We start from the raw sequence: 26,526 nt of genomic DNA, 5'->3' as shown, positions 1-26,526 counted from the left end.
CCTACAAGGTGAGAGCCACTACAGCTGGTGCTCCTTAATAACATTGATACAGATAACAATGTGGATGAATCTCAAAGGTATACTGAGTTGAAGTATGTTGTAAACTTTTATAAGTCTCAAAAGGTTACATACTATATAATTCCATTTATATGACATTCTTGAAAGGTAAAACTATAGGGACAGAAATCAGCCCTTGCTAGGGGTTACAGATATAGAAAGGAAGGTGGATCAAAAGACATTATAAGATGGCTGGGCACGGCGGCTCTCACCTATAATCCCAGCAGTTTGGGAGGCCCAGGCAGAGGATCGCTTGAGGCCAGGGTTTTGAGACCAGACTGGGCAACATAGCAAGACCCTGTCTCTACACTTTTTTTTTTTTTTTGAGACAGAGTCTTGCTCTGTTGCCCAGGCTGGAGTGCAATGGCGTGATCTTGGCTCAATGCAACCTCTGCCTCCTGGGTTCAAGTGATTCTCCCACCTCAGCCTTCCCAGTAGCTGGGATTACAGGCACCTGCCATTATGCCTGGCTAGTTTTTTTCTTTTTTTTTTGAGATGGAGTCTCGCTCTGTTGCCCAGGCTGGAGTGCAGTGGTGTGATCTCAGTTCACTGCAACCTCCACCTCCAGGGTTCAAGTGATTCTTCTGCCTCAGCCTCCCGAGTAGCTGGGATTACAGGCACGTGCCACCACGCCCAGCTAATTTTTGTATTTTTAGTAGAGACAGGGTTTCACCATGTTGGCCAGGCTGGTCTCAAACTCTTGACTTCAGGTGATCCGCCTGCCTCAGCCTCCCAAAGTGCTGGGATTACAGGCGTGAGCCACCGCGCCACACCAATAATTTTTTAAAAAAGAAAAAAAAAAGGCTATTTAAGGGCATTTTAGAGGGTGATGAAACTTCCAATAGCCTTGTAACCGGCCCCCTTGAGACTTCAGCATTCTGCAGTTCTTAAGGACTGAATAAATGAAAATTCTGATCAGGCCCTTGCTTGTTTGCATGTTTTAACCACTTGCTTTTTGCCCAATATTCCCTGTTCTCACAATATAATTACATACTGCTGATGTACTGTTTGGTTGTCAAGGAGGAGGAGATAACTTCAGAGTCATGAAAAATTGTTGCAGGGGGAATGCCTTTAGGGTCGTTGCGGCCAGCGCCTGACGCCCAGAAGCCTGATTGCTCAAGGTGTTATCAGAGACTGAAGAATCACAGACTTTCCCCCTTGGCTCCCTGAAACTCCCTCTCCCTTACTCTCTAGCCCCATAAAAACTCCCTGCTTCCTGTAGTTAAGACAGATTTTAGAGATTTGCTCTGCTGCCTTCTCGCTTTGGCCAAATCAATTAAACCTTTTTGCATCTCCAAGCACCGGTGTCTCAGTGTTTGGCCTCAGCTGCCCATGAGGTACACAAGCCTGATTTTGGGGTTCTACAACAGCCTGATTATGATGTCAGTTACGTGTTTATACATATGTTAAAATTTGGAGTTCTATGTAGTAGTACAGAAGTTATACTTCTATATAACTTAAAGTTATAAAAAAAGTTAATAGTTAAAAGTTCATGGCAGGGTGCAGTGGCTCACACCTGTAATCCCACCACTTTGGGAGGCCGAGGTGGGCGGATCACGAGGTCAGGAGATGGAGACCATCCAGACTAACACGGTGAAATCCCGTCTCTACTAAAAATACAAAAAATTAGCGGGACGTGCATGGTGGCGTGCGCCTGTAATCTCAGGGAGGGTGAAGCAGGAGAATCACTTGTTTTGTTTTTTTTTTTTTTTTTGAGACAAGAGTCTTGCTCTGTCGCCCAGGCTGGAGTGCAGTGGCGCGATCTCAGCTCACTGCAAGCTCCGCCTGCCAGGTTCACACCATTCTCCTGCCTCAGCTTCCCGAGTAGCTGGAACTACAGGTGCCCGCTACCTCGCCCAGCTAACTTTTTGTATTTTTAGTAGAGACGGGGTTTCACCGTGTTAGCCAAGATGGTCTCAATCTCCTGACCTCGTGATCCGCCCGCCTCGGCCTCCCAAAGTGCTGGGATTACAAGCGTGAGCCACCGCGCCCGGCCAGCAGGAGAATCACTTGAACCCAGGAGGCAGAGTTTGCAATGAGCCGAGATCGTGCCACTGCACACTCCAGCCTGGGCAACAAGAGCAAGACTTCGTCTTAAAAAAAAAAAAAAGTTCATAGCAGAATGCATTAAAAAATTGTACTGTATACACTTCGGGAGGCCGAGGCGGGAGGATCACCTGAGGTTGGGAGTTCGAGACCAGCCTGACCAACATGGTGAAACCCCGTCTCTACTAAAATACAAAAAATTAGCCGGGCACGGTGGCGCGTGCCTGTAGTCCCAGCTACTCGGGAGGCTGCGGCAGGAGAATCGCTTGAACCCGGGAGGCAGAGGTTGCAGTGAGCCGACATCCTGCCACTGCACTCCAGCCTGGCGAAGGAGCAAGACTCTGTCTCAAAAAAAAAAAACAAAAAACAAAAAAAACAGGCGCGGTGGCTCACGCCTGTAATCCCAACACTTGGGGAGGCCAAGGCAGGTAGATCACAAGGTCAGGAGTTTGAGACCAGCCTGACCAACAAAGTGAAACCTCGTCTCTACTAAAAATACAAAAATTAGCCGGGCGTGGTGGCAGGTGCCTGTAATCCCAGCTACTCGGGAGGTTGAGGCAGGAGAATTGCTTGAATCCAGGAGACAGAGGTTGCAGTGAGCCGAGATTGCGCCACAGCACTCCAGCCTGGGTGACAGAGTGAGACTTTGTCTCCAAAAAAAAAAAAAAAGATTGTACTGTATAACAGTTGTAAAAAATAAAAAACGTTAAACAGTAAGGTGCATGTACATTTCACAATTCCGTGGCAAACACAGATGTGTACACGCTCCTCAGCCTATGCAGGGACTATTTTATTTCTTATGCACATCCTCTCCCAACTGCACACTTTTCCTTTGCTACTTTAGCCTGACACCTAAGACATGACTAACACAGAATGCGAGGTTGACTTTCTGGGGACAGTCGCCACCCCCTTCCTCGCCCTCTCCTTTCTGTCTCTTCCTGGTTTCCCCTTCTGCGTCTTCCCACTTCTCCCCTGTTCTTGCGTTCTCGTGTTTCTCACGCCCTGTGTCATGCCTCCTCCGTCTTCTCCTCCCACTCTGTCTCTGTCTCCTGCCGGGGCCGGGGGTGCCCGGCCGCAGCCTTGGGCCACCCTGAGTCCCTGCAGACGGCCCTGAGGCCGGGGTGGCTTGCGCATGGGGTCTCTGCCCAAGGCCGTTCTCTGCTAATGAAGGAGCGCGGCCGCCCGGGTAGCCCAGAAGGGCTCTAGACCCACGGCGACCGGACCTGGTGGGCGGACCCCGCCTCCGCGTCCCCGGCGGGACAAGCACGGGGCCCCCACGGCTTCCGCGCCCCCGGCGGGACGGATGCCCCGGGCCACTGCGGGCAGCGCGCGCCCCCCACCCACTTTCCGGCCTCGCTGGATTCCCGGGACCCCCTCACAGACGAAGCCTGTCTCGGGGGCGGCTTTGGGAGGAACCGCACCGGACGCTCCCCTCTCGCTGCCTCTCAGTCTGGGTTTCTGTGGAGCGCGTCTCCCTGTCCCTGTCCCTGATCTCTCCATGTCCTGCCCCTCCGTTTCCCCTCCAGTCAGCTCCTCAGCTTGTCACTGACCGCCTCCCTCCCCAGATCCAGGGAATCCGAGGGTCCCTCAAAGACGGGCGTGCTGCGGCCTGCTCTGAGGGCGCCCGGGCCCCTCGGTCCCTCCTCTGAGGACCGACGCTCAGGCAGAGCCGCTCTCCAGCCCGCAGGAGGCGCTGTAGGGCGGAGCGGCAAACGCGGCCGGGCGCCGGGTCCCAGCATGCACCGCGCCCGGCCGGCAATGCGTTTGGGGGCCACCTGGGCTGTGCGTGGGAGTCGGGTTGGGGCGGAGCGGAGGGGAGTCAGTGCGCGGCAGGGCCGGTTCCCGCGGAGCCGCCGGAGACGGTCGGCTTTGCCAAGGCCGGGCGGGACCGCGGGGACCATGGCGGAGCCGCCTCGGGTAAGCGGGTTGGCCTGTTTGGACGCCCGGTTTCGGGGTCGTGGTGGGTCCTCGGGTTCCGGGCTCGCCCATGTCCTGGGGTCCCCGTGAGTGCCCGCGGTGCACGGGTAGGACGGAGTCTGCAGGCCGCTTCTGCTGGGGGTGTGGATTCCGGACCCTGCGGTGAGCCGGTGGCCTCCGCTCCCGCGGCTTGTCCGTAGCCAAACCCCTGGACAAAGCTGAGCGTGGACCGAGGCCGACCTAGGAGCGGGGCGGAGCATGGGCGAGGATGCCGGGCGGGCGGGGAGCGTACGGCGGAAAGGATAGAAAGGTTTGGGGCCAGAGGTGGATGTTACAGGTCAGCCAGTTTTACCTCATAGTCACCGAAATCAGAACAACTGTTGCAAAAAATTTAAGATTCCGAATGGTTGAAGTGGTGTTTGGCGGGGGCTTCAATGTCAGAATTTATTTTCTAGCGTGATTTGTATTGAGTATAAGATGATACGTTGGGAGGAGTAGAAGAGGATACAAAAAATTAAGTTAGTGGTTTCTTAAAATCGAGGTTTGGAGGGTATTCTTATCTTGTAAACTTTAAGGTTGAGGATTTTTGCTGATTATTAAATGAATTAGGCCGGGCGCGGTGGCTCACGCCTGTAATCCCAGCACTTTGGGAGGCCGAGGCGGGTGGATCCTGAGGTCAGGAGTTCGAGACCAGCCTGGCCAACATCGTGAAACCCCAACTCTACTAAAAATACAAAAAATTAGCCGGGCATGGTGGCAGGCACCTGTAATCCCAGCTACTCGGGAGGCTCAGGCAGGAGAATTGTTTGAACCCGGGAGACGGAGGTCGCAGTGAGCCGAGACTGCGCCATTGCACTCCAGCCTGGGCAACAAGAGCGAAACTCCGTCTGCAAAATATGTACATACCTATACATATGGGGAAAGGATATAAACAGCCAAATCACAGACCTGAAAATAAATTATTAATGAGTAAAAGAATGGATTTTAAAACTTGTGACATTCAGGCCAGGCGCGGTGGTTTACGCCTGTAATCCCAGCACTTTGAGAGGCCGAGGTGGGCAGATCAGTGGAGGTCAGGAGTTCAAGACCAGCCCGGCCAACATGGCGAAAAACCGTCTCTACTAAAAAATACGAAAATTAGCTGAGTGTGGTGGCGGGCGCCTGTAATCCCAGCTCCTCGGGAGACTGAGGTAGGGAGAATTGCTTGAACTCGGGAAGTGGAGGTTGCAGTGAACTGAGATGGCACCACTGCACTCCAGCCTGGGCGACAGAGCGAGACTCTATCTCAAAAACAAACAAACTTGTGACATTCAGACGGTGGAAAACTATACAAAATTAAAATAAATTAGCTACATATATAATCAACAGGGCTGGGTGTGGTGGCTCACGCCTCTAATCCCAGCACTTTGGGAGGCCAAGGCGGGCGGATCACGAGATCAGGAGATCGAGACCATCCTGGCTAACACGGTGAAAACCCGTCTCTACTAAAAATACAAAAACAAAAATTAGCCGGGAGTGTTGGTGGGAGCCTGTAGTCTCAGCTACTCAGGAGGCTGAGGCGGGAGAATGGCGTGAACCCGGCAGGCAGAGCTTGCAGCGAGCCGAGATCGCGCCACTGCACTCTAGCCTGGGCGACAGAGCAAGACTCTGCCCCCACCCCCAAAAAAAAAAAACTCAGCAGGGCCAGATCCCAAAATGTTGAGGGAAGAATATAAGTATAAAGTATTTATGTATAAAAGACACAAAGTAATACTGAATATTTACAGATACATATATGCATTAAAATGAATTGGAAAGTTCCCATATTATGTTTGCCTTTACAAAGGAAGGAGAATGTGACAATATCAGAACGTGATTGAAGAGAGGAACCACAAGAACTTGAGTTTCACCTGTCACATTCTATTTCATTAAAAGGAACTCTGAAGAAAAATGTTAAACTTATTAAGTCAGTGGTGAATACTAGGATGCTTATAGTTTTCTCTGTAACTTTCTGGATCTTTAAACTTCTAAAAATTAAAAAAAGTTTTAAAAGTAAGGAATTTTAATCAGAGAAGAGGAGAGAATGAGTATCTTTAATACAGAAGTATAAACATATGTTCAGTTCTGCAATAATACAGCATATGCATTTCTAAAAATCATAGTGCTATGCAAAATTGTGCAATAAAAACCACAGAGCTTATTGGGAGAAATGTTACACATACAATACTCAAACTTACATCAGTGATGTGTTGAAAGAACCTAAAAGCAGTTTTATGCACTTTAATGATTAATAAATTATCTTAATTGCCTTAAAAACTGCCTGAAATAAGCCTGGGCAGGCCAGGCACGGTGGCTCACGCCTGTAATCCCAGCACTTTGGGAGGCCGAGGCGGGCAGATTAGCTAAGGTCAGGAATTCAAGACCAGCCTGGCCAACATGGTGAAATCTCGTCTCTACTAAAAATAAAAAAATTAGCTGGACGTGGTGGGGGGCATCTGTAATCCCAGCTACTCGAGAGGCTGAGGCAGGAGAATCACTTGAACCTCGGAGGCAGAGGTTGCAGTGAGCTGAGATCACGTCAATGCATTCCAGCCTGGGTGACAGAGCAAGACTCGGTCTCGAAAGAAAGAAGGACAAAAAAAAAAATAAGCCTGGGCAACATGGTGAGACCCCTCTCTACAGAAAATTAGCCAGGCGTGGTGGCATATCCCTGTGGTCCCAGCTACTCGGGAGGCTAAGGCAACAGAATCACTTGAGCCCAGGAGATCAAAGCTATGGTAAGCTGTGTTGGCACCACTGCACTCTGGCCTGGGCAACAGAGTGAGACCCCGTTTCAAAAAAAAAAAAAAAAACCTAAAAGAACTACCTGAAATGTGCTTGTGGAAGTGGGCATAGCAAGGGTTGCAGTTTGTGAGCTATTGTGAAGTGGTGAAAGGAAGGTTATCTGAAATGAGATGGAAAGTTGTGACCCTGGAGGTGAATAGGTAGAGCTCATAACACAGGGTAATCTGATGTTTGAAGTGTGTTGCATGTGTGCATTTTGTGTATGTCTATGCAGCCCAGTTCTGTTTGTTCATATAGTACAAAGTGTCTCACCCTTGCCACTACTAACATCCTATGCTGGATAATTTTCTGTTTTGCAGGCTGTCCTGTGCATCATAGGATGTTTATCACTCACTATTCTTGGCTGCTGCGCACTGGATGCCAGTAGGCCGCCCCGCTTCCCCACATTATAACAATAAAAAATGTCGCCAGGGGACAAAATTGTTCTGATTGAGAACCACTAATCTAGTGTTTCTTATAGACAGAATTGCACATAAGCAAATGTGAAATTTTGTAATATATTGTCTCCTAATATATCAATCATGTTGGAACAAATTCACGTTTCAAAACAAGCATTATAGCAGTATTGACTATATTTCCTTAAACTTAAAATAATGAATTTCTGATTTAAGTGTTGCTGTATCTGCAGTTTGGATATTTGTCCCTAAGCCTCATGTCAAAATTGGATTTGTGGCTGGGCACAGTGGCTCGAGCCTGTAATCCCAGCACTTTGGGAGGTAGATCACCTGAGGTCAGGAGTTTGAGACCAGCCTGACCAACAAGGTGAAACCCCGTCTCTACTAAAAATACAAAAATGAGCCGAGCGTGGTGGCGGGCACCTGTAGTCCCAGCTACTCGGGAGGCCAAGACAGAATTGCTTGAACCTGGGAGGTGGAGGTTGCAGTGAGCCGAGATCACGCCACTGCACTTCAGCCTTGACTATGGAGCAAGACTCCATCTCAAAAAAAAAAATGGATCTGCAGTGTTGGAAGTGGGCTCTAATGGGAGGTATTTAGGTCATGGGGGGTGGATCCCTCATGAATGTCTTGGTGCTGTCCTCTATTAGTTCCTGAGGGAGCTGGTTAAAAAGAGCCTGACATCCCCCCTTCTGTCTTGCTTCTTCTTGCCATGTGATCTGTGCACATGCCAGCTCACCTTTTGTGCGTGTGTGTGTGTGAGAGACACAGTCTTGCTCCGTCACCCACGCTGGAGTGCAATGGTGTGATCTTGGCTCACTGCAACCTCTGCCTCCTGGGTTCAAGCGATTCTCCTGCCTCAGCCTCCCAAGTAGCCGGGATTACAGGCCCCTGCCACCATGCTCGGCTAATTTTTGTATTTTTAGTAGAGACAGGGTTTAGCCATATTGGCAAAGCTGGTATCGAACTTCTGACCTCAGGTGATCTGCCCACCTTGGCCTCCCAAAGTGCTGGGATTACAGGTGTGAGCCACTGTGCCCAGCCCCTTCACCTTCCGCCATGAACAAAAGCCATCTGAGGCCTTCGCCAGAAGCAGATGCTGGTGATGTGCTTCTTATACAGCCTGCAGAACTGTGAACCAAATAAACCTCTTTTCTTTAAAAATTACCCCACGTTGGTGTTCCTTTACAGCAATACTAAACAGACTAAGACACATTTAAAGGAGTCATTAGAGTTTTTAAAACTCAACTCTAAATTTCATAATGAATATAACAAAAAGATGGGAAGTCCTAGCCAGAGCAGTCTGGCAAGAGAAAGAAATAAAAGTCATCCAAATAGAAATAGAGGAAGTCAAACTATCCCTGTTTGAAGACTGTATGATTCTATATGTAGAAAACCCCATAGTGTGCCCAGACGCTCCTTGATCTGATAAACAACTTCAGCAAAGTCTGAGAATACAAAGATCAGTGTACAAAAATCAGTAGCATTCCTATGCAACAACAACATCCAAGCTAAAAGCCAAATCAAGAACACAGTCCCATTCACATCTAGTCAAAAATGCCTAGGAATACAGCTAACCAAGGAGGTGAATGATCTTTACAACAAGAATTACAAAACACCACTCAAAGAAATCAGAGATAACACAAAGGGAAAAACATTTAATGCTCATGGATAGGAAGAATCAATATTGTCAAAATGGCCATACTGCCCAAAGCAGTTTCCAGATTCATTGCTATTCCTATCAAACTACCAATGACAATTAGAAAAAAACTATATTGCCGGGAGTGGTGGCTCATGCCTGTAATCCCAACACTTTGGGAGGCTGAGGCGGGCAGATCATGAGGTCAGGAGTTCGAGACCAGCCTGGCCAATATGGTGAAACCCTGGACGCAAGCAATTCTCCCACCTCAGCCTCTCAGGTAGCTAGGACTACAGGCATGTGCCACCATGCCCTGCTAATTTTTGTGGGTTTTGTTACTGTTTTGGTAGAGATGGGGTTTAGCTATGTGGCCCAGACTGTTCTCAAACTCCTGGGCTCCCAAATTACTGGGATTACAGGTATGAGCCAGTGTCTGGCTGAAAAAACTATTTTAAAATCCATGTGTAACCAAAAAAGAGCCCAAATAGCCAAGGCAGCCCTAGGCAAAATGAACAAAGCTGGAGACATCACACTACCTGACTTCAAACTATACAAAGCTACAGTAACCAAAACAGCATGGTACTGATAAGAAAACAGACATACAGACAAATGGAACAGAATAGAGAGCCCAGAAATAATGCCACACACCTCACACACCTATGATCATCTGATCTTGTACAAAGTCAACAAAAACAAGCAGTGGGAAAAGGACTCTCTATTTAATACATGGTGCTGGGATAACTGGCTAGCCATATGCAAAAGACTGACACTGCACCCCTTCCTTACGCCATATACAAAAATCAACTCAACATGGATTAAAGACTTAAATGTAAAACCTGAAACTATAAAAACCCTGGAAGATAACCTAGGAAACAGCATTCTGGACATAGGCCCTGGCAAAGATTTCCTGATGAAGACTCCAAAAGCAACTGCAACAAAAACAAAAATAAAAATTGAAACATGAGACCTAATTAAAGAGCTTCTATGCAGCAAAAGAAGCTATCAGCATAGTAAACAGACACCCTACAGAATGGGATATTTGCAAACTATGCAACTGACAAAGGTCTAATATCCAAAATCTATGGAGAACTTAAATTTACAAGCAAAAAACAACTGCATTAAAAAATGTGCAAAGGACATGAACAGACACTTCTCAAAAGAAGACATACACATGGCCAACAAGCTTATGAAAAAATGCTCCGCATCACTAATCATTTGAGAAATGCAAATCAATACCATATCAGTCAGAATGGCTATTAAAAAAGTTAAAAAAAACAAGGTTACAGAGAAAAGAGAACACTTATACACTGCTGGTGGGAATGTAAATTAGTTCAGCCATTGTGGAAAGCAGTTTGGCGATTTCTCAAAGCAGAATTACCTTTTTTTTTTTTTTTGAGATGGAGTTTTGCTCTGTTGTCCAGGCAGGTGCCATCTCGGCTCACTGGAACCTCTGCCTCCCAGGTTCAAGCGATTCTCCTGCTTTAGCCTCCTGAGTAGCTGGGATTACAAGTGCGTGCCACCATGCCCAGCTAATTTTTTGTATTTTTAGTAGAGACGGGGTTTCTCCATGTTGGCCAGGCTGGTCTAGAACTCCTGACCTCAGGTGATCTGCCTGCCTCGGCCTCCCGAAGTGCTGGTATTACAGGCTTGAGCCACCGCGCCCAGCCAGAATTACCATTTGACCCTGCAATCCCATTATTGAATATATACCCAAAGGAATATAAAATGTTCTGCATAAAGACACATGTTTGCATATGTTCATTGCAGCACTATTCACAATAGCAAAGATGTGGAATCAACCTAAATGCCCATCAATGGCAGACTGGATAAAGAAAATGTACATATGCATCATGGAATACTATGCAGCCATAAACGAAAATTGTATCCGTTGCAGAAAGATGGATGGAGCTGGAGGCCATTATCTTAAGTGAGATAACACAGGAGTAGAAAACAAAGTGCCATTCTCACTTATAAGGGTGAGCTAAACACTGAGTATATATGGATACAAAGCAGGAATAACAGACACTGGGGTCTACTTGAAGGTGGAGGGTGGGAGAAGAATGAGGACTGAAAAATTACTTGTCAGGTACTATGCTTATTACCTGGGTGATGAAACAGTCTGCACACCAAACCCCCACAACACGCGATTTACCTATATAGCAAACCTGCACATGTACGCCTGAAACTAAAATTTAAAATAAATACATAAATAAAAAACTTTGGCCGGGTGCAATGGATCACGCCTGTAATCCTAGCACTGGGAGGCCGAGGTGGGTGGATCACCTGAGGTCAGAAGTTCAAGACCAGCCTGGCTAATGTGGCAAAACCCTGTCTCTACTAAAGATACAAAAATTAGCCGGGCGTGGTGGCCGGCGCCTATAATCCCAGCTACTCGGGAGGCTGAGGCAAGAGAGCCGCTTGAACCCTGGTGGACGGAGGTTGCAGTGAGCTGAGATTGTGCCACTTTACTCCAGCCTGGGCAAAACAGCAAAACTCCGTCTCAAAAAAAAAAAAAAAAAAAGTAAAGATGACTAGGCTGGCTGGGCGCGGTGGCTCATGCCTGTAATCCCAGCACTTTGGGAGGCCAAGCTGGGCAGATTGCCTGAGGTAGGAGTTCGAGACCAGCTTGGCCAACATGGTGAAACCCCGTCTCTACTAAAAATACAAAAAAATTAGCCCATTGTGGTGGCGTGTGCCTGTAATCCCAGCTACTCAAGAGGCTGAGGCAGGGGAATCACTTGAACCAGGGTGGTGGAGGTTGCAGTGAGCCGAGATAAGGCCACTGCACTCCAGCCTGGGCAAGAGAGTGAGACTCCGTCTCAAAATAAATAAATAAAAATAAAAGATGGCTAGGCTGAGCACGGTGGCTCATGCCTGTAAGTCCCGGCACTTTGGGAGGCCAAGGTGGGTGGATCACTTGAGGTCAGGAGTTGGAGACCAGCCTGACCAACATGGTGAAACCCTGTCTCTACTAAGAATGCAAAAAAATTAGCCAGGTGTGGTGGTGTACACATGTAGTCCCAGCTACTCAGGAGGCTGAGGCAGGAGAATTGCTTGAATCTGGGAAGTGGAGGATGCAGTGAGCTAACATCATGCCACTGCACTCCAGCCTGGCAACAGAGCGAGATGCCGTCTCAAAAAAAAAAAAAAAAAGATTGAAACAAGATAAACTTTAATACCCATAGAAAATAAGGACATATGGCAATAACAATGGCAGTTCAATAAAAGGTGGGATGTATGCTTATGTAATTAGAGTGTTTTAAATTAACAAATATGTAATTTACATACTCCTAGTTGTGAGCCTCAGGAAGTATCCATTTATCCAAGTCAACCATAATAAACACAAATATTAAACAATACTAAACATTTGCATACATTGCATTTTTTCTAATGCAGTTTTTAGAAAAGCAATAAAATTCAAAACCTTAGTAACTCTTAGTCTTCTGCTTCTGGGGAGGCCTCAGAAGACTTACAATCATACGGTCTTCTCATGGCTGGAGCAGGAGACAGCAAAGGGGCAAGTGCTACACACTTTTAAACAACCAGATCTTGTGAAAACTCGCTATCATGAGAACAGCAAGGGGGAAGTCCGCCCCCATGATTCAGTCGCCTCCCACAAGGCCCCTCCTCCAACCCTGGGGATTACAATTCAACAGGAGATTTGGATGGGGACACAGCCAAACCATGTCAAGTGTATGCCTAGGCATTTTATTGTTTTTTCCAGCCATTGTAAAAGGTACTGAGTTCTTGATTTCTCAGCTTGGTCGCTGTTGGTGTATAGCAGTGCTACTGATTTATATACATTAATTTTGTTACCTGAGACTTTGCTGAATTCGTTTGTCAAATCTAGGAGTCTTTTGGAGGAGTCTCTAGGATTTTCTAGGTGGAGGATCATATCATCGGCAAACAGAGATAGTTTTCCAATTTGGATGCCCTTTATTTCTTTCTCTTGCCTGATTGCTGTGGCTAGGACTTCCAGCCTTACAAATTAATGTAAATTAAAATACTGAAATACAACTTGCCATCCCACATTGGCAAAAAATAAGGTTTGAGGACATCTTGTGCTGGCAAAGGTGTAAAGAAACAAGAAGTCTCATGTTAATAGCAAGGGTAAATGTGCTGGATTCTTTTTGGAAGACAATCTGATATCTATTAAAACTGAAGATGTGTATTCTCTTTGATTTAGTAGTTCTCCTTTTTATACTTTATCCTGAAGAAGTAAAAGCACTAATACATAGAAAGCACATGAGAACACTAATTTTTTTTTTTTTGAGACCGAGTCTTGCTCTGTCGCCCAGGCTGGAGTGCAGTGGCGCGATCTCCGCTCACTGCAACCTCTGCCTCCCAGGTTCAAGCAATTCTCCTGCCTCAGCCTTTCCAGTAGCTGGAATTACAGGTGCACGCCACCACACCCGGCTAATTTTTGTATTTTTAGTAGAGGCGGGGTTTCACCATGTTGGTCAGGCTGATCTCGAACTCCTGACCTCGTGATCTGCCCCCCTCAGCTTCCCAAAGTGCTGGGATTACAGGCATGACCCACCACACCTGGCTGAATACTGTAATTTATAAGGGAAACAAACGATATGTCCCATCAGTGGGGTATATCTACTCATGGAATATAGTGCGACTTTACCAAAAAAATGAGTTTGCCTCAATATATATTATTGACCTGGAAAGAGGTCTGTGACATATTAAGTGAATGAAGTTACAAAGTGACTTGTTCCCATTTTGTAAAGAAAAAAATTCCATACTCTACATATGTATATATACTTTCAACAAGCATAATGAAACGTGGAGAGGGGGATGTAGTGGTTAACAGCAGAACGATGTAATTGGAGTAGAGGAAGGCGTAGTTCTCCAGGAAGAAGCTGCTGAACAACCAAAAACATTTGTCCACTGCAGAAGTCTTTTAAATTAACAAGGAGAAGAAGCTGGAGTCATTTTGAAGCAACCATGAATGCATATGTCTTATGTCTACAATTTCAGCTACCTCTGACTTTTGAGGATGTTGCCATTTATTTCTCCGAGCAAGAATGGCAGGATCTAGAGGCATGGCAGAAGGAGCTTTACAAGCATGTGATGAGAAGCAATTATGAGACTCTCATCTCTCTAGGTAAGACCTGTTCACCTTTGTGGGTAGGTCATGGAACTGGATCCTGTAAGGGGTCACAGTCACTTGATGCTCCTGTTTCTCAGGTAGCAAGATTTCTCAGAAATTTAACTCAGAAGGGTATTTTTACCCTGCAATCTATTGTTAATACTTTTGTCAACATTGTTAATCTTTACTCAAGGGTAGACATTGTTGCATGAGAATATTTGAACAATGTAAGGTGGTCTGGGTGACTAAATATTATTTATGAGGGGCCTTTAGTCATGACTTACTATTAGGATGCCATGATTGTCCACATAGGAGCACACCTAGCACACATTCATGAAGTGCTCTGTATATCTTTAACCTAGGATATCCCTACCTCACAACTTTTACAGTGGGGTCTAAATACTTCAGAAAAGCTATTTTGGAAGGTTGTACAATGAAGTGTTTGTTTTTTTGAGACGTAGCCTCACTGTGTCGCCGAGGCTGGAGTCTTGGCTGATTGTAACCTCTGCCTTCCGGGTTCAAGCAGTTCTCCTGCCTCAGCCTCCTGAGTAACTGGGACTACAGGTGCGTGCTACCATGCCCGGCTAATTTTTGTATTTTTAGTAGAGACAGGGTTTCACCATGTTGGCCAGGATGGTCTTAATCTCCTGACCTTGTGATCTACCCGCCTCGGCCTCCCAAAGTGCTGGGATTACAGGCGTGAGCCACCGCGCCTGGCCTGAAGTGTTTTAAGAGTAGCTGCCTCTGCTGGGCGCAGTGGCTCACGCCTGTAATCCCAGGACTTTGGGAGGCCGAGGCAGGTGGATCACGAGGCAAGAGATCAAGACCATCCTGGCCAACATGGTGAAACCCCGTCTCTACTAAAAATACAAAAATTAGCTGGGCGTGGTAGCAGGCGCCTGTAGTCCCAGCTGCTCAGGAGGCTGAGGCAGGAGAATCACTTGAACCTGGGAGGCGGGGGTTGCAGTGAGCCCAGATTGCGCCACTGCACTCCAGCCTGGCAACAGAGTGAGACTCCGTCCCAAAAAGGAAAAAAAAAAAAAGAGTAGCTGTCTCTGGCCTGGGTATGGTATTGGATGTCCTTTTTGCTTATTTGGTTTTTATATTTCATTTATCAAATATCATTTTTAAAACATCAGTCTGTTCAGAGAAGCATCAAGTGAAAGATCAAAGTCTCTGTTTTCATTCTTTTTTTTTTTTTTTTTTTTTTGAGAAGGAGTTTCGCTCTGTCCCCCAGGCTGGAAGTGCAGCGGTGCGATCTTAGCTCACTGCAAGCTCCGCCTCCCGAGTTCACGTCATTCTCCTGCCTCAGCCTCCCGAGTAGCTGGGACTACAGGCGCCCACCACTGCACCCGGCTAATTTTTTTGTATTTTTAGTAAAGACGGGGTTTTACCGTGTTAGCCAGGATGGTCTCGATCTTCTGACCTCATGATCCGCCCTCCTCAGCCTCTCAAAGTGCTGGGATTACAGGCGTGCGCCACCACGCCCGGCCCCTGTTCCATTCTTATCTCCACATTCAGTTAACCACGTGAGGGCAACCACTTTTAACCATTTTCGTTTTAGTTTTTAAAGTGGCTTCCTCCAATCTAAATATGCTTACAGTAACTTGATTTATCGAGTTTAGACAGCATTAATTACTATGAAAAATTAGGCATTAGTTCACTTATACAATCCCTCTTCTATCTTCTTCTCCCCAGTTTTTGATAGTTTTTGTGCCTCTGTTGGTCAGCTTTATAATTTAAAATAATATGCTTAAGATTCTAGATTGTATTCCATCATTTTCATCTCTTGACTCATTCAGTATATAAAGATAATTAGTTCTCTAGTACTTCCCTTCATCTCTTCTGCCAGTTGACAACAGCCATACCACTTCCTTTATATTGTGAAGTTTCTAATATTTATATTCTGTTCTGTTACCGTAGTTAACTTTTTTTTTTTTTTTTTTTGAGACGGAGTTTCACTCTTGTTGCCCAGGCTGGAGTGCAATGGCACCATGTCGGCTCACCGCAGCCTCCGCCTCCTGGGTTCAAGCGATTCTCCTGCCTCAGCCTCCTGAGTAGCTGAGATTACAGGTGTGCACCACCACGCCCGGCTAATTTTATATTTTTACTAGAGATGGGGTTTCACCATGTTGGTCAGGCTGGTCTCGAACTCCCGACCTCAGGTGATTCACCCACCTCAGTCTCCCAAAGTGTTGGGATTACAGGCGTGAGCCACCGTGCCTGGCCTACCATAGTTAACTTTTGCAGGCTGTATGTATGGATTGTTTCTAAAACATGTAACTGAAAACATTACATTATTTTCATTGTTACTGAAGAATCAGTTACAGTAAATGAATTTATAGAGGCAAAAATATAATTCTATGCCATTAACCCTGTGCCAGCCTAATAAGAATGTTCCAAGCATCAAGATCAAATGGATTCTATTTTTTTCATTCTTATCAGTTCAAAATTATGCCACATTTTGGCCGGGTGTGGTGGCTCACGCCTGTAATCCCAGCACTTTGGAGGCTGAGGTGGGTGGGTCACTTGAGGTCAGGAGTTTGACACCAGCCTGGCCGACATGATGAAACTCCATCTCTACTAAAAATACAAAAAATAGCTGGGTGTGGTTGTGCATGCCTGTAATCCCAGCTACTTGGGAGGCTGAGGGAGGAGAATCGCTTGAACCTAGGAGGCGGAGGCTCCAGTGAGCCGAGATCACACCACTGCACTCCAGCCTGGGAGACAGTGAGACTTCATCTCAAAAAAAAAAAAAAAAAAGACAAAATTATGCTACATTTTAATTTGTTTCATTGTTGGGCCACGACTGTTTCTCATGCTTTCATCATATCCTTGTGATTATCCATCATCATCATCATGTTGCCCAGGCTGGTCTTGAATTCCTGAGGTCAAGTGATCCACCTGCCTTGGCCTCCCCAAGTTCTGGGATTACAGTCGTGAGCCACTGTGTGGCCGGCTAGGAGAACACCCATCTTCTTTTATTTATTTATTTATTTATTTTTGAGAAGGAGTCTCGCTCTGTCGCCCAGGCTGGAGTGCAGTGGCGCAATCTCAGCTCACTGCAAGCTCTGCCTCCTGGGTTCACGCCATTCTCCTGCCTCAGCCTCCCGGGTAGCTGGGACTACAGGCGCCTGCCACCACGCCCGGCTAATTGTTTTGTATTTTTAGTAGAGACGGGGTTTCACCACGTTTGCCAGGATGGTCTCGATCTCCTGACCTCGTGATCTGCCCGCCTTGGCCTCCCAAAGTGCTGGGATTACAGGTGTGAGCCACCACGCCCGGCCACCCATCTTCTTAATCTAATAGTCAGTTACATGGATCTTTCTGCCTTCTGTCAATTCTCTCCCCAAATGAATCTATAGATTCAAAGCAAGTCCAGTCAGAATCCCAATAGAGCTTTCTGTGGAATTTGATAAGCTGATCCTAAAGAACATGGGAGAACCAAGACAAGAATAATGAAGACAGTCTTATGGAACAAGATGGAAGGTGACTGATTGTCTTATCAGATAGCAAGACTTATTATGTGGTACTATGTTAGAGATAGTAAAACATCTGATAGCATCGTGTGTTGTCAAGATGTGAAGCAAAGTGAACATTCCTACTCTATTGAGATTGTCAATCAGCATAGCCACTTTGGAGAGCAATTTGGTAACATTCTGTAAAGTTGAAGACATACTTATCCTATGATACAGCAATTCACTTCAAGAACTGTCAGTGCTTATGTGTGTATTCATAGAGGCATGCCAGGGAGCAGAAGAAAAAGACAGACTGTGATATATTCATATAATCAAAGACTATCAAACAAATGAAGCCAAGTGTTCCAAAATGGAGAGATTTTCAAAATATAATTTGAGGAGAGAAGAGCAAGTTGCAGTACAATGTGGTATGGTCTATGTAAAGTTTTTTTTTTTTTTTTCACGATGGAGTCTCGCTCTGTTGCCCAGGCTGGAGTGCATTGGTGCCATCTCAGCTCACCACAACCTCCACCTCCCAGGTTCAAGCAAGTCTCCTGCCTTAGCCTCCTGAGTAGCTGGGACTATAGGCACACACCACCACACCCAGCTAACTTTTGTATTAGATGAGCTTTCACCGTATTGGCCAGGCTGGTCTTGAACTCCTGACCTTGTGATCCTCCTGCCTTGGCCTCCCAAAGTGCTGGGATTACAGGCGTGAGCCACTGCTCCCGGCCTGGTCTTGAACTCCAGACCTCGTGATCCTCCCGCCTCGGCCTCCCAAAGTGCTGGGATTACAGGCGTGAGCCACTGCGCCCGGCCTGGTCTGTGTAAAGTTTAAAACCAGCAATGTAGGCTGGGTACAGTGGCTCACGCCTGTAATCCCAGCACTTTGGGAGGCCGAGGCAGCCGGATCACCAGAGGTCAGGAGTTTGAGACCAGCCTGACCAACATGGAGAAACCCTGTCTCTACTAAAAATACAAAAATTAGCCAGGTGTGGTGGCGCATGCCTGTAATCCCAGCTACTCGGGAGACTGAGGCAGGAGAATCGCTTGAACCCGGGAGGCGGAGGCTGCTGTGAGCTGAGATCGTGCCATTGTACTCCGGCCTGGGCAACAAGAGAAACTTTGTCAAAAAAACAAAACAAAAACCCAGCAACATTTTATTTATACATATATATTTTAAAATAAGAACACGCATAGGAATAATGTACACCAGATTCAAGGTAGTGCTTACCTCTGGAGAGGGATATACAGGGGCTTAAACTGTGTAATGTCTCATATCTTCAAAAAACGTGAAGTAGACTGGGCATGGTGGCTCATCCCTATAATCCCAGCACTTTTGGAGGCTGAGGTAGGAGGATATCTTGGGCTGAGGAGTTTGAGACCAGCCTGGACAAACTAGGGAGACCCTGTCTCTATAAAAAATTTAAAAATTAGCTGAGCATGGTGGCTCCCGCCTGTAGCCCCAGCTATCAGGAGGCTGAGGTGGGAGGATTACTTGAGCCCAGGAGGTTGAGGCTGCAATGAGCTATGATTGCACCACCGCACTTCAGCCTGGGAGACACAGTGAGACCCTATCAAAAACAAAAAAACAAAAAACCTGAAGTATGTCAGCATGGTAGGATTTGACAAAGTTAGATGGCATGCAGGTTGTTGTATATTTTTCTCCTTCTCCATGTGCCAGAAATATTTCTAATACGTTAAACCACTGGCCAGTTGTGGTGGCTCATGCCTGTAATCGCAGCACTTTGAGACGCCAGGGTGGGGTAGGACTACTTGAGTCCAGGAGTTTGAGGTTAGCCTGGGCAACATAGTGAGACCCCATTTCAGAAACTAATAAAAAAAATTAGCCAGCGTGGTAGCTCTTGCCTGTAGTCCCAGCTACTCAGGAGGCTGAGGTGGGCAGATCACTGGAGCCCAGGAGGTTGAGGCTGCAGTAAGCTGTGATCATGCCACTGCACTCCAGCCTGAGAAACAGAGTGAGACCCTATCTAAAACAATAGTAATAAAAACTTAAAGCATTATTTTAAAAACTCCTTTTTGACCGCATTTTTGCCATAACCAACTTGCTTTAAAATTGGACCCTATGATTTGGCTGTTATTAAATCACTATTAAGAATATTGAAGGCTGGGCGCAGTGGCTTACGCCTGTAATTCCAGCACTTTGGGAGGCCGAGGCAGGCAGATTGCTTGAGCACAGGAATTTGAAACCAGCCTGGGCAACACGGTGAAACCCGTCTCCATTAAAAATGCGAAAATTAGCTTGGCCTGGTGGTGCATGCCTGTAGTCCCAGGCTGAGGTTGAAGAATTACCTAAGCCCAGGAAGCCGAGGGTACAGTGAGCCATGATTGCACCACTGCACTCCAGCCTTGGCAACCGGAGTGAGACCCCATCTCAAAAAATAAATAAATAAATAAATACATTAAAAACATATATATATATATATAGCATTAGCCATTTTGTTTTTGGACAAAATACATCATTGCTAAATGTGTGGGGACCATGACAAAATTAAAACAACATACCTGATCTAACATGCCCAGACAGACTAGGAGGCATTGTTAGGATGTGTAGGCAGTTTTTTCATCTTTGTGTAAACCTGTTTTGTTTTTTTTTTTGACATGTTGTTCTCATACTTTGTCCCAGGAGTGAATGTTGAGAAATTTAGAAACTTAGTGTGCTTTAAATTCAGGAAGCCAAACTACCCTGTCTTGACTTCTCTGTGCAGATGATGGACTTCCAAAACCAGAACTAATATCCTGGATTGAACACGGGGGAGAGCCTTTCAGGAAATGGAGAGAATCACAGAAATCAGGAAACATAATTTGCTCCTCTGTTGATATGCATTTTGATCCAGGTTTTGAGGAACAGCTGTTTTGGGGTGAGTATTAAGAAATCAGGGCCCCAACCTTGAGACACCGTGTTCAGATTTGTTTCTCTTCTCTGATCTTGTCATCCTGTTTGGGCGAGCTGAGGTTTGATGACTCTTATCTTCTAGATAAAGGCAGTAAAGCATAATGGTTAGGAATGTGGGTTCTAGAGTCTATGTCTGGATCTTGCTTTTTCTTGGTGACCTTGGGCAAGTTATTGAACCTTTTGGTATTTCAATGCCTGATCTATAAAATGAAAGTACCCATGTTAACAGGATTGAATTGGTTAATATATATAGTGTTAGGCCAGGCATGGTGGCTCAGGCCTGTAATCCCAGAACTTTGGGTGGCCGAGGCGGGCAGATCACTTGAGGTCAGAAGTTCCAGACCAGCCTGGCCAACATGGTGAAACCCTTACTCTACTAAAAATACAAAAAAATTAGCCTGGCATGGTGGCAGGTGCCTGTAATCCCAGCTACTCAGGAGGCTGAGGCAGAAGAATTACTTGAACCTGGGAGGCAGAGTTTGCAGTGAGTGAGCTGAGATTATGCAACTGCACTCCAGCCTGGGCGACGGAGCAAGTCTCAGTCTCAAAAAAAAAAAACCTATATATATATATATATATATATACACACACACACACATATATATGTGTATATACATATATAGTATATACATATGTATATAAATGTATACATAAATATATACAAATATATGTGCATATATATTGAGAGATAGTTTATATAGTAAGAACTCAGCAGAAACTGGTTATCCAGATTTTTTTTTTTTTTTTTTAAGACACGGGATCTTGCTCTGTCACCCAGGCTGGAGCACAGTGGCATGACCATAGCTCACTGCAGTCTTAACTCCTGGCTTCAAGCAGTCCTGGCCTCAAGCAGTCCTCCCATCTCAGCCTCCCAAAGTGCTGGGATTATAGGTGTGAGCCACCATGCCTGGCCCATGGTTATCCAGATCTTCGTGACTAACGTGGCTTCCTTTCTGAGACTGTTGTCTACTTGAATACTTCAACCCGAGCTCTTCTCTTTCATTTCTTGTCATGATGAGAGAGTCTGAGATTTTTGGATTCTTAAAGTACAGAATGAAAAAGTCAAACAGGAGCATCATTTCAAGAAATCTTGTCAAATAGTTTTAGTTTTTAGGTGCTTCTTTCGAAAGTGAAGGTTTTTCCCCACAAATTACTTAACTTTCTACCATCTATTAATTATTCCAAGAAACTTTCTTTAAACATTGGCAGAAATGGGGGCAGGGAGAGAGGAACAGGCCCAAGCCTTGCTTCCAGGTCTTAGAGACAGGATGGCTCAAGGATCACGTTTAACTGTGGTATTAGTCAGGGTTCCAGCTCGGGACTCCAGGTGTGTCTGTACACTGGCTTTCCTGAAGTCATGAGAGCAGTCAACACTTACAGAGTACATGCACTATGCCAGGCACCATGCTAAGCACCTCATGCACATTAACTCATTTAATTCTCACAGTAATCTTACATACTTTTGTTTCCATGTTTTTACAGAAGGAGCTGAAGCCAAAAGAGATTAGCTTGACAAAGGTTACACAGTGGACAGATAGGATTCAAAACTAGGCAGACTGATTCCAGAGCTTACACTCTATATTTGCGACCTATATTTTCCTTTTTTCAATATTATCCAAAGATATGTCTGTTCAGTTTAGTTTCAGCAGACTCACCAAACTCACGGCCATGAGACAGACCACACTCCATGGTTGGGTAGCTCAGTGGAAGCTGGGTTCCCAGGCCACCACAAGGCACTCTTGTGGGTCACTTGACTGTGAGAATCGCTAGTAGTGCTGCAGACAGGAATACCGACTGAATTTTTGTTTTCGATTGCAGGAAGCCAGCAGGCTGTGAATTCAGGAAAAACTAAAAGCCATTTCCAATTAGATCCTGAGAGCCAGTGTTCCTTTGGATCCTTTGTTTCCTTCAGGCCTGACCAAGGCATCACCCTCGGGAGCCCACAGAGACACGACGCCAGGGCTCCTCCGCCACTAGCCCGCGGCCCCAGTGAATCTACCCTAAAAGAAGGAATCCCAGGTCCCAGAAATCTGGATCTTCCTGGTTTGCGGGACGTCCCCACCTGGGAGAGCACCCAGCACCCTTGTCCTGTCTGTGGGGAAAGCTGTTGGGAGAACAACCATTTAGTAATGCACCAGAGAGGCCACTCAAAGGACCGGACACGTAGGGCCTGGGAGAAATTCAACAAGAGGGCGGAGACGCAGATGCCGTGGAGCAGCCCTCGGGTACAGAGGCACTTCCGGTGTGGCGTGTGCGGTAAGAGCTTCCGCCGGAAGCTGTGTCTGCTGCGCCATGTGGCGGCCCACACGGGGAGGGGCCCCTTCCAGAGCGCTGACGGTGAAATGTGCTTCCGACACGAGCTGGCCCATCCCAGCCACCGCCTCCCGCAGCAGGGGGAGAAGCCTGCTCAGTGCACCCCATGCGGCAAGGGCTCCCTCCCAGTGGACAGCACGCAGGCTCGCCGGTGCCAGCACAGCCGGGAGGGGCCGGCCTCTTGGAGAGAAGGCCGCGGGGCCTCTAGCAGTGTGCACTCGGGACAGAAGCCAGGCTCGCGCCTGCCCCAGGAGGAGAGCGGCCACCAGGAAGGGGACACGGAGGCGCTGCAGCACCGCGCAGAGGGGCCCTGCTCCTGCTCGGAGTGTGGCGAGCGCTCCCCTATGAGCGCCAGACTCGCCAGCCACTGCAGGGCGCATACTGGAGAAAATCCCTTCCAGTGTCCGCATTGCACCAAGCGCTTCCGCCTGCGCCGCCTGCTGCGGGTCCACCAGCACGCGCACGGTGGGGAGAGACCGTTCTCCTGCAGGGTGTGTGGCAAGGGCTTCGCCAAGCAGTGTAAACTCACGGAGCACATTCGAGTCCACAGTGGAGAGAAGCCTTTCTGGTGTGCCAAGTGTGGCAGGAACTTCCGTCAGAGGGGACAGCTGCTGCGGCACCAGCGGCTGCACACGGACGAGAAGCCCTTTCAGTGCCCAGAGTGTGGGCTGAGCTTCCGCCTGGAGAGCATGCTGAGAGCCCACCGGCTCCGGCACGGTGGGGAGAGGCCGTTCTCTTGTAGCGAGTGTGGCAGAGGCTTCACCCACCAGTGCAAGCTCCGTGAGCACTTGAGAGTGCACAGCGGGGAGAGGCCCTTCCAGTGCCTGGAGTGCGACAAGCGCTTCCGCCTGAAGGGCATCCTGAAGGCCCACCAGCACACGCACAGCAAGGAGAGGCCGTTCTCGTGCGGGGAGTGTGGCAAGGGCTTCACCAGACAATCCAAGCTCACGGAGCACTTGCGCGTGCACAGCGGGGAGAGACCCTTCCAGTGCCCGGAGTGCAACAGGAGCTTCCGCCTGAAGGGGCAGCTGCTCAGCCACCAGCGCCTGCACACGGGAGAGAGGCCCTTCCAGTGTCCGGAGTGCGACAAGCGCTATCGCGTGAAGGCCGACATGAAGGCCCACCAGCTGCTGCACAGCGGGGAGATGCCTTTCTCCTGTGAGTGTGGCAAGGGCTTTGTGAAGCACTCCAAGCTCATCGAACACATCAGGACGCACACGGGAGAGAAGCCTTTTCAGTGTCCCAAGTGTGACAAGAGTTTCCGCCTGAAGGCGCAGCTGCTCAGCCATCAGGGCCTGCACACAGGGGAGAGGCCTTTCCACTGCCCTGAGTGTGACAAGAACTTCCGGGAAAGGGGACACATGCTGAGGCACCAGCGCATCCACAGGCCCGAGAGGCCCTTTGCCTGTGGCGACTGTGGAAAGGGCTTCATTTACAAGTCTAAGCTTGCAGAGCACATCAGAGTACACACAAAATCCTGTCCTGCTCCAAATGAACTGGACATTAAGAAAAGGCTCAGCCAACTGTTTGCAATGATAGAAGCCGATTGGAGTTGAGGCAGAGTGGGACATCCAAAGCGTTGAGCAGGATTGGTACTGCCCAGGCATCCACAGCAACAGTAGCCAGACCCGGTGGTAGACGGGTTTTAGGAGCAGGTGTCCTTCTTTGAGCAAGAGTGTCATGCAAGTTAAGAATATGAAGAACCACAAAGGATTTTCTCTTCAGAAACATCACCAATTATATTTCTTTCTTTTTTTTTTTTTCTCCAAGATGGAGTCTTGCTCTGTCACCCAGGCTGGAGTGCAGTGGCGTGATCCCGGCTATATTGGAAAAGACAGCATTATAAAACAAGGACATAATTTTATGAAAAAGGAGGCATCTGCAAAAGAAAACAATTTCTATGAGGTTATATGTGATTGTTAACATTTTTAAGAAAAAGTGCACACAGAAATCCAGATAAGATGTGATTACCTTTGTGCATTTATATAAAAATATATGTGTGTAATTACAAGGAAGTTCTGACATTTTAAAAAGTAATTGTTATAAAAGTAAATTTAGGCCAGGCACAGTGGTTCATGCCTGTAATCCCAGCACTTTGGGAGGCCATGGCAGGAGGATCACGAGCCAAGGAGTTTGAGACCAGCTTGGGCAACATGGCAAAACCCTGTCTCTACCAAAAATACAAAAATTAGCCAGGCATGGTGGTACACACCTGTAGTCCCAGCTACTCCGGAAGCTTAGGTGGGAGGATCACCTGAGCCCAGGGAGGTCAAGGCTGCAGTGAGCAATGATGGTGCCACTGCACTCCAGTATGGATGACAGCATGACACTGTCTAAAAAAAAAAAAAATTAGGCCAGGGGTGGTGGCTCACGCCTGTAATCCCAGCACTTTGGGAGGCCGAGGCGGGCGGATCACAAGGTCAGGAGATCGAGACCATCCTGGCAAACACGGTGAAACCCTGTCTCTACTAAAAATACAAAAAAAAGAAAAATTAGCCGGGCGTGGTGGCAGGCGCCTGTAGTCCCAGGAGGCTGTGGCAGGAGAATGGCGTGAGCCCAGGAGGCAGAGCTTGCAGTGAGCCGAGATCAAGCCACTGCACTCCAGCCTGGGTGACAGAGCGAGGCTCCGTCTCAAAAAAAAAAAAAAAAAACAAATTTAGTATCTCCCAAAGGAAGCTTGGCAAGTCCTTTTCATTCTCTTTAGAATTTATAGAATATAGCCTGGCGTGGTGGCTCACACCTATAACCCCATTACTTTGGGAGGTCAAGGCAGGAGGATCACTTGAGGTCAGGAGTTTGAGAGCAGTCTGGCCAACATGGTGAAACACCATCTCTACCAAAAAGTACAAAAATTAGCCAGGCATGGTGGCGTGCACCTGTAGTCTCAGCTACACCGGAGGCTGAGGCAGGAGAATCGTTTGAACCCCAGAGGTGGAGGTTGCATTGAGCTGGGATTGCACCACTGCACTCCAACTTGGGAGACAGAGCAAGACTCCATCTCAAAAAAATTATAGAATATATAATTAATAAAGATACAGAATAATATATAATTATAAATTCCTTTTTTTTTCTTTGAGACGGAGTCTCACTCTGTCGCCCAGGCTGGGGTGCAGTAGCGTGATCTCGGCTCACCGCAAGCTCTGCCTCCCAGGTTCACGCCATTCTCCTGCCTCAGGCTCCCAAGTAGCTGGGACCACAGGCACCCGCCACCACGCCACCACGCCCAGCTAATTTTTTGTATTTTTAGTAGAGACAGGGTTTCACCATGTTAGCCAGGATGGTCTCGATCTCTTGACCTCATGATCCGCCCGCCTCGGCCTCCCAAAGTGCTGGGATTACAGGCATGAGCCACTGTGCTGGCCTTTTTTTTTTTTTTTTTTTTTTTTTAGAGACGGTCTCTGTCACCCAGCCTGGTGCCTGGTGTACAGTGCCATGATCATAGCTCGCTGTAGCCTCCACCTCCCAAGCTCAAGTGATCCTTCTGCCTCAACCTCCTGAGTAGCTGGGACTAAAGGCGCACGCCATCACGTGCCACTATGCCTATTTTTGTATTTTCAGTAGAGACTAAAAATACAAAAAATATAAAATGTTGGCCAGGCTGGTCTTTCCTGACCTCAGGTGATCTACCCACCTCAGCCTCCCAAAGTGCTGGGATTATAGGTGTTAGCCACCGTGCCCGGCCTATACTTCGCCATTTGTCTCTTAACACGGGTGCCCAAGAAGCTGCTGCTTGGGGGGCTGTATTCAATTAACACTTCTAATGTTAACAGCTGTGGACCATCAGGAGACTGTCTCTTCCTGGCTGCCGAATTCTCATTCTTAGAGAGGCAATTTGTTAATTGCCGAACCATCACCTGACATTT

At 47.3% G+C, this 26,526-nt stretch overlaps 1 protein-coding gene across 4 annotated transcripts; it reads left to right on the top strand.

Annotated features, from left to right (window-relative positions):
* The first annotated feature begins 3,846 nt into the window (after positions 1 to 3,846).
* Positions 3,847 to 24,674, top strand: ZNF786 (zinc finger protein 786). 4 transcript variants are annotated; one of them, XM_054495833.2, is made up of 4 exons: positions 3,847 to 4,020; positions 13,864 to 13,990; positions 20,163 to 20,315; positions 22,169 to 24,674. In XM_054495833.2, the coding sequence occupies exons 1-4, from the start codon at positions 3,862 to 3,864 to the stop codon at positions 24,217 to 24,219; spliced, it is 2,490 nt and encodes an 829-aa protein (XP_054351808.2). In that variant the 5' UTR covers positions 3,847 to 3,861; the 3' UTR covers positions 24,220 to 24,674. The 4 variants fall into 4 exon arrangements, with proteins under 4 accessions (XP_054351808.2, XP_063524015.1, XP_063524016.1 ...); XM_063667945.1 differs by having other exon boundaries at positions 3,867 to 6,776; XM_063667946.1 differs by lacking the exon at positions 3,847 to 4,020 and adding an exon at positions 17,341 to 17,464 and having other exon boundaries at positions 13,908 to 13,990.
* The last annotated feature ends 1,852 nt before the right edge of the window (positions 24,675 to 26,526 follow it).

This window comes from Pongo pygmaeus, chromosome 6 (assembly GCF_028885625.2).
Source record: "Pongo pygmaeus isolate AG05252 chromosome 6, NHGRI_mPonPyg2-v2.0_pri, whole genome shotgun sequence".
In the NCBI taxonomy this organism is placed as follows: Eukaryota; Metazoa; Chordata; class Mammalia; order Primates; family Hominidae; genus Pongo; species Pongo pygmaeus.
This window is presented reverse-complemented; position numbering and strand designations above follow the sequence as displayed.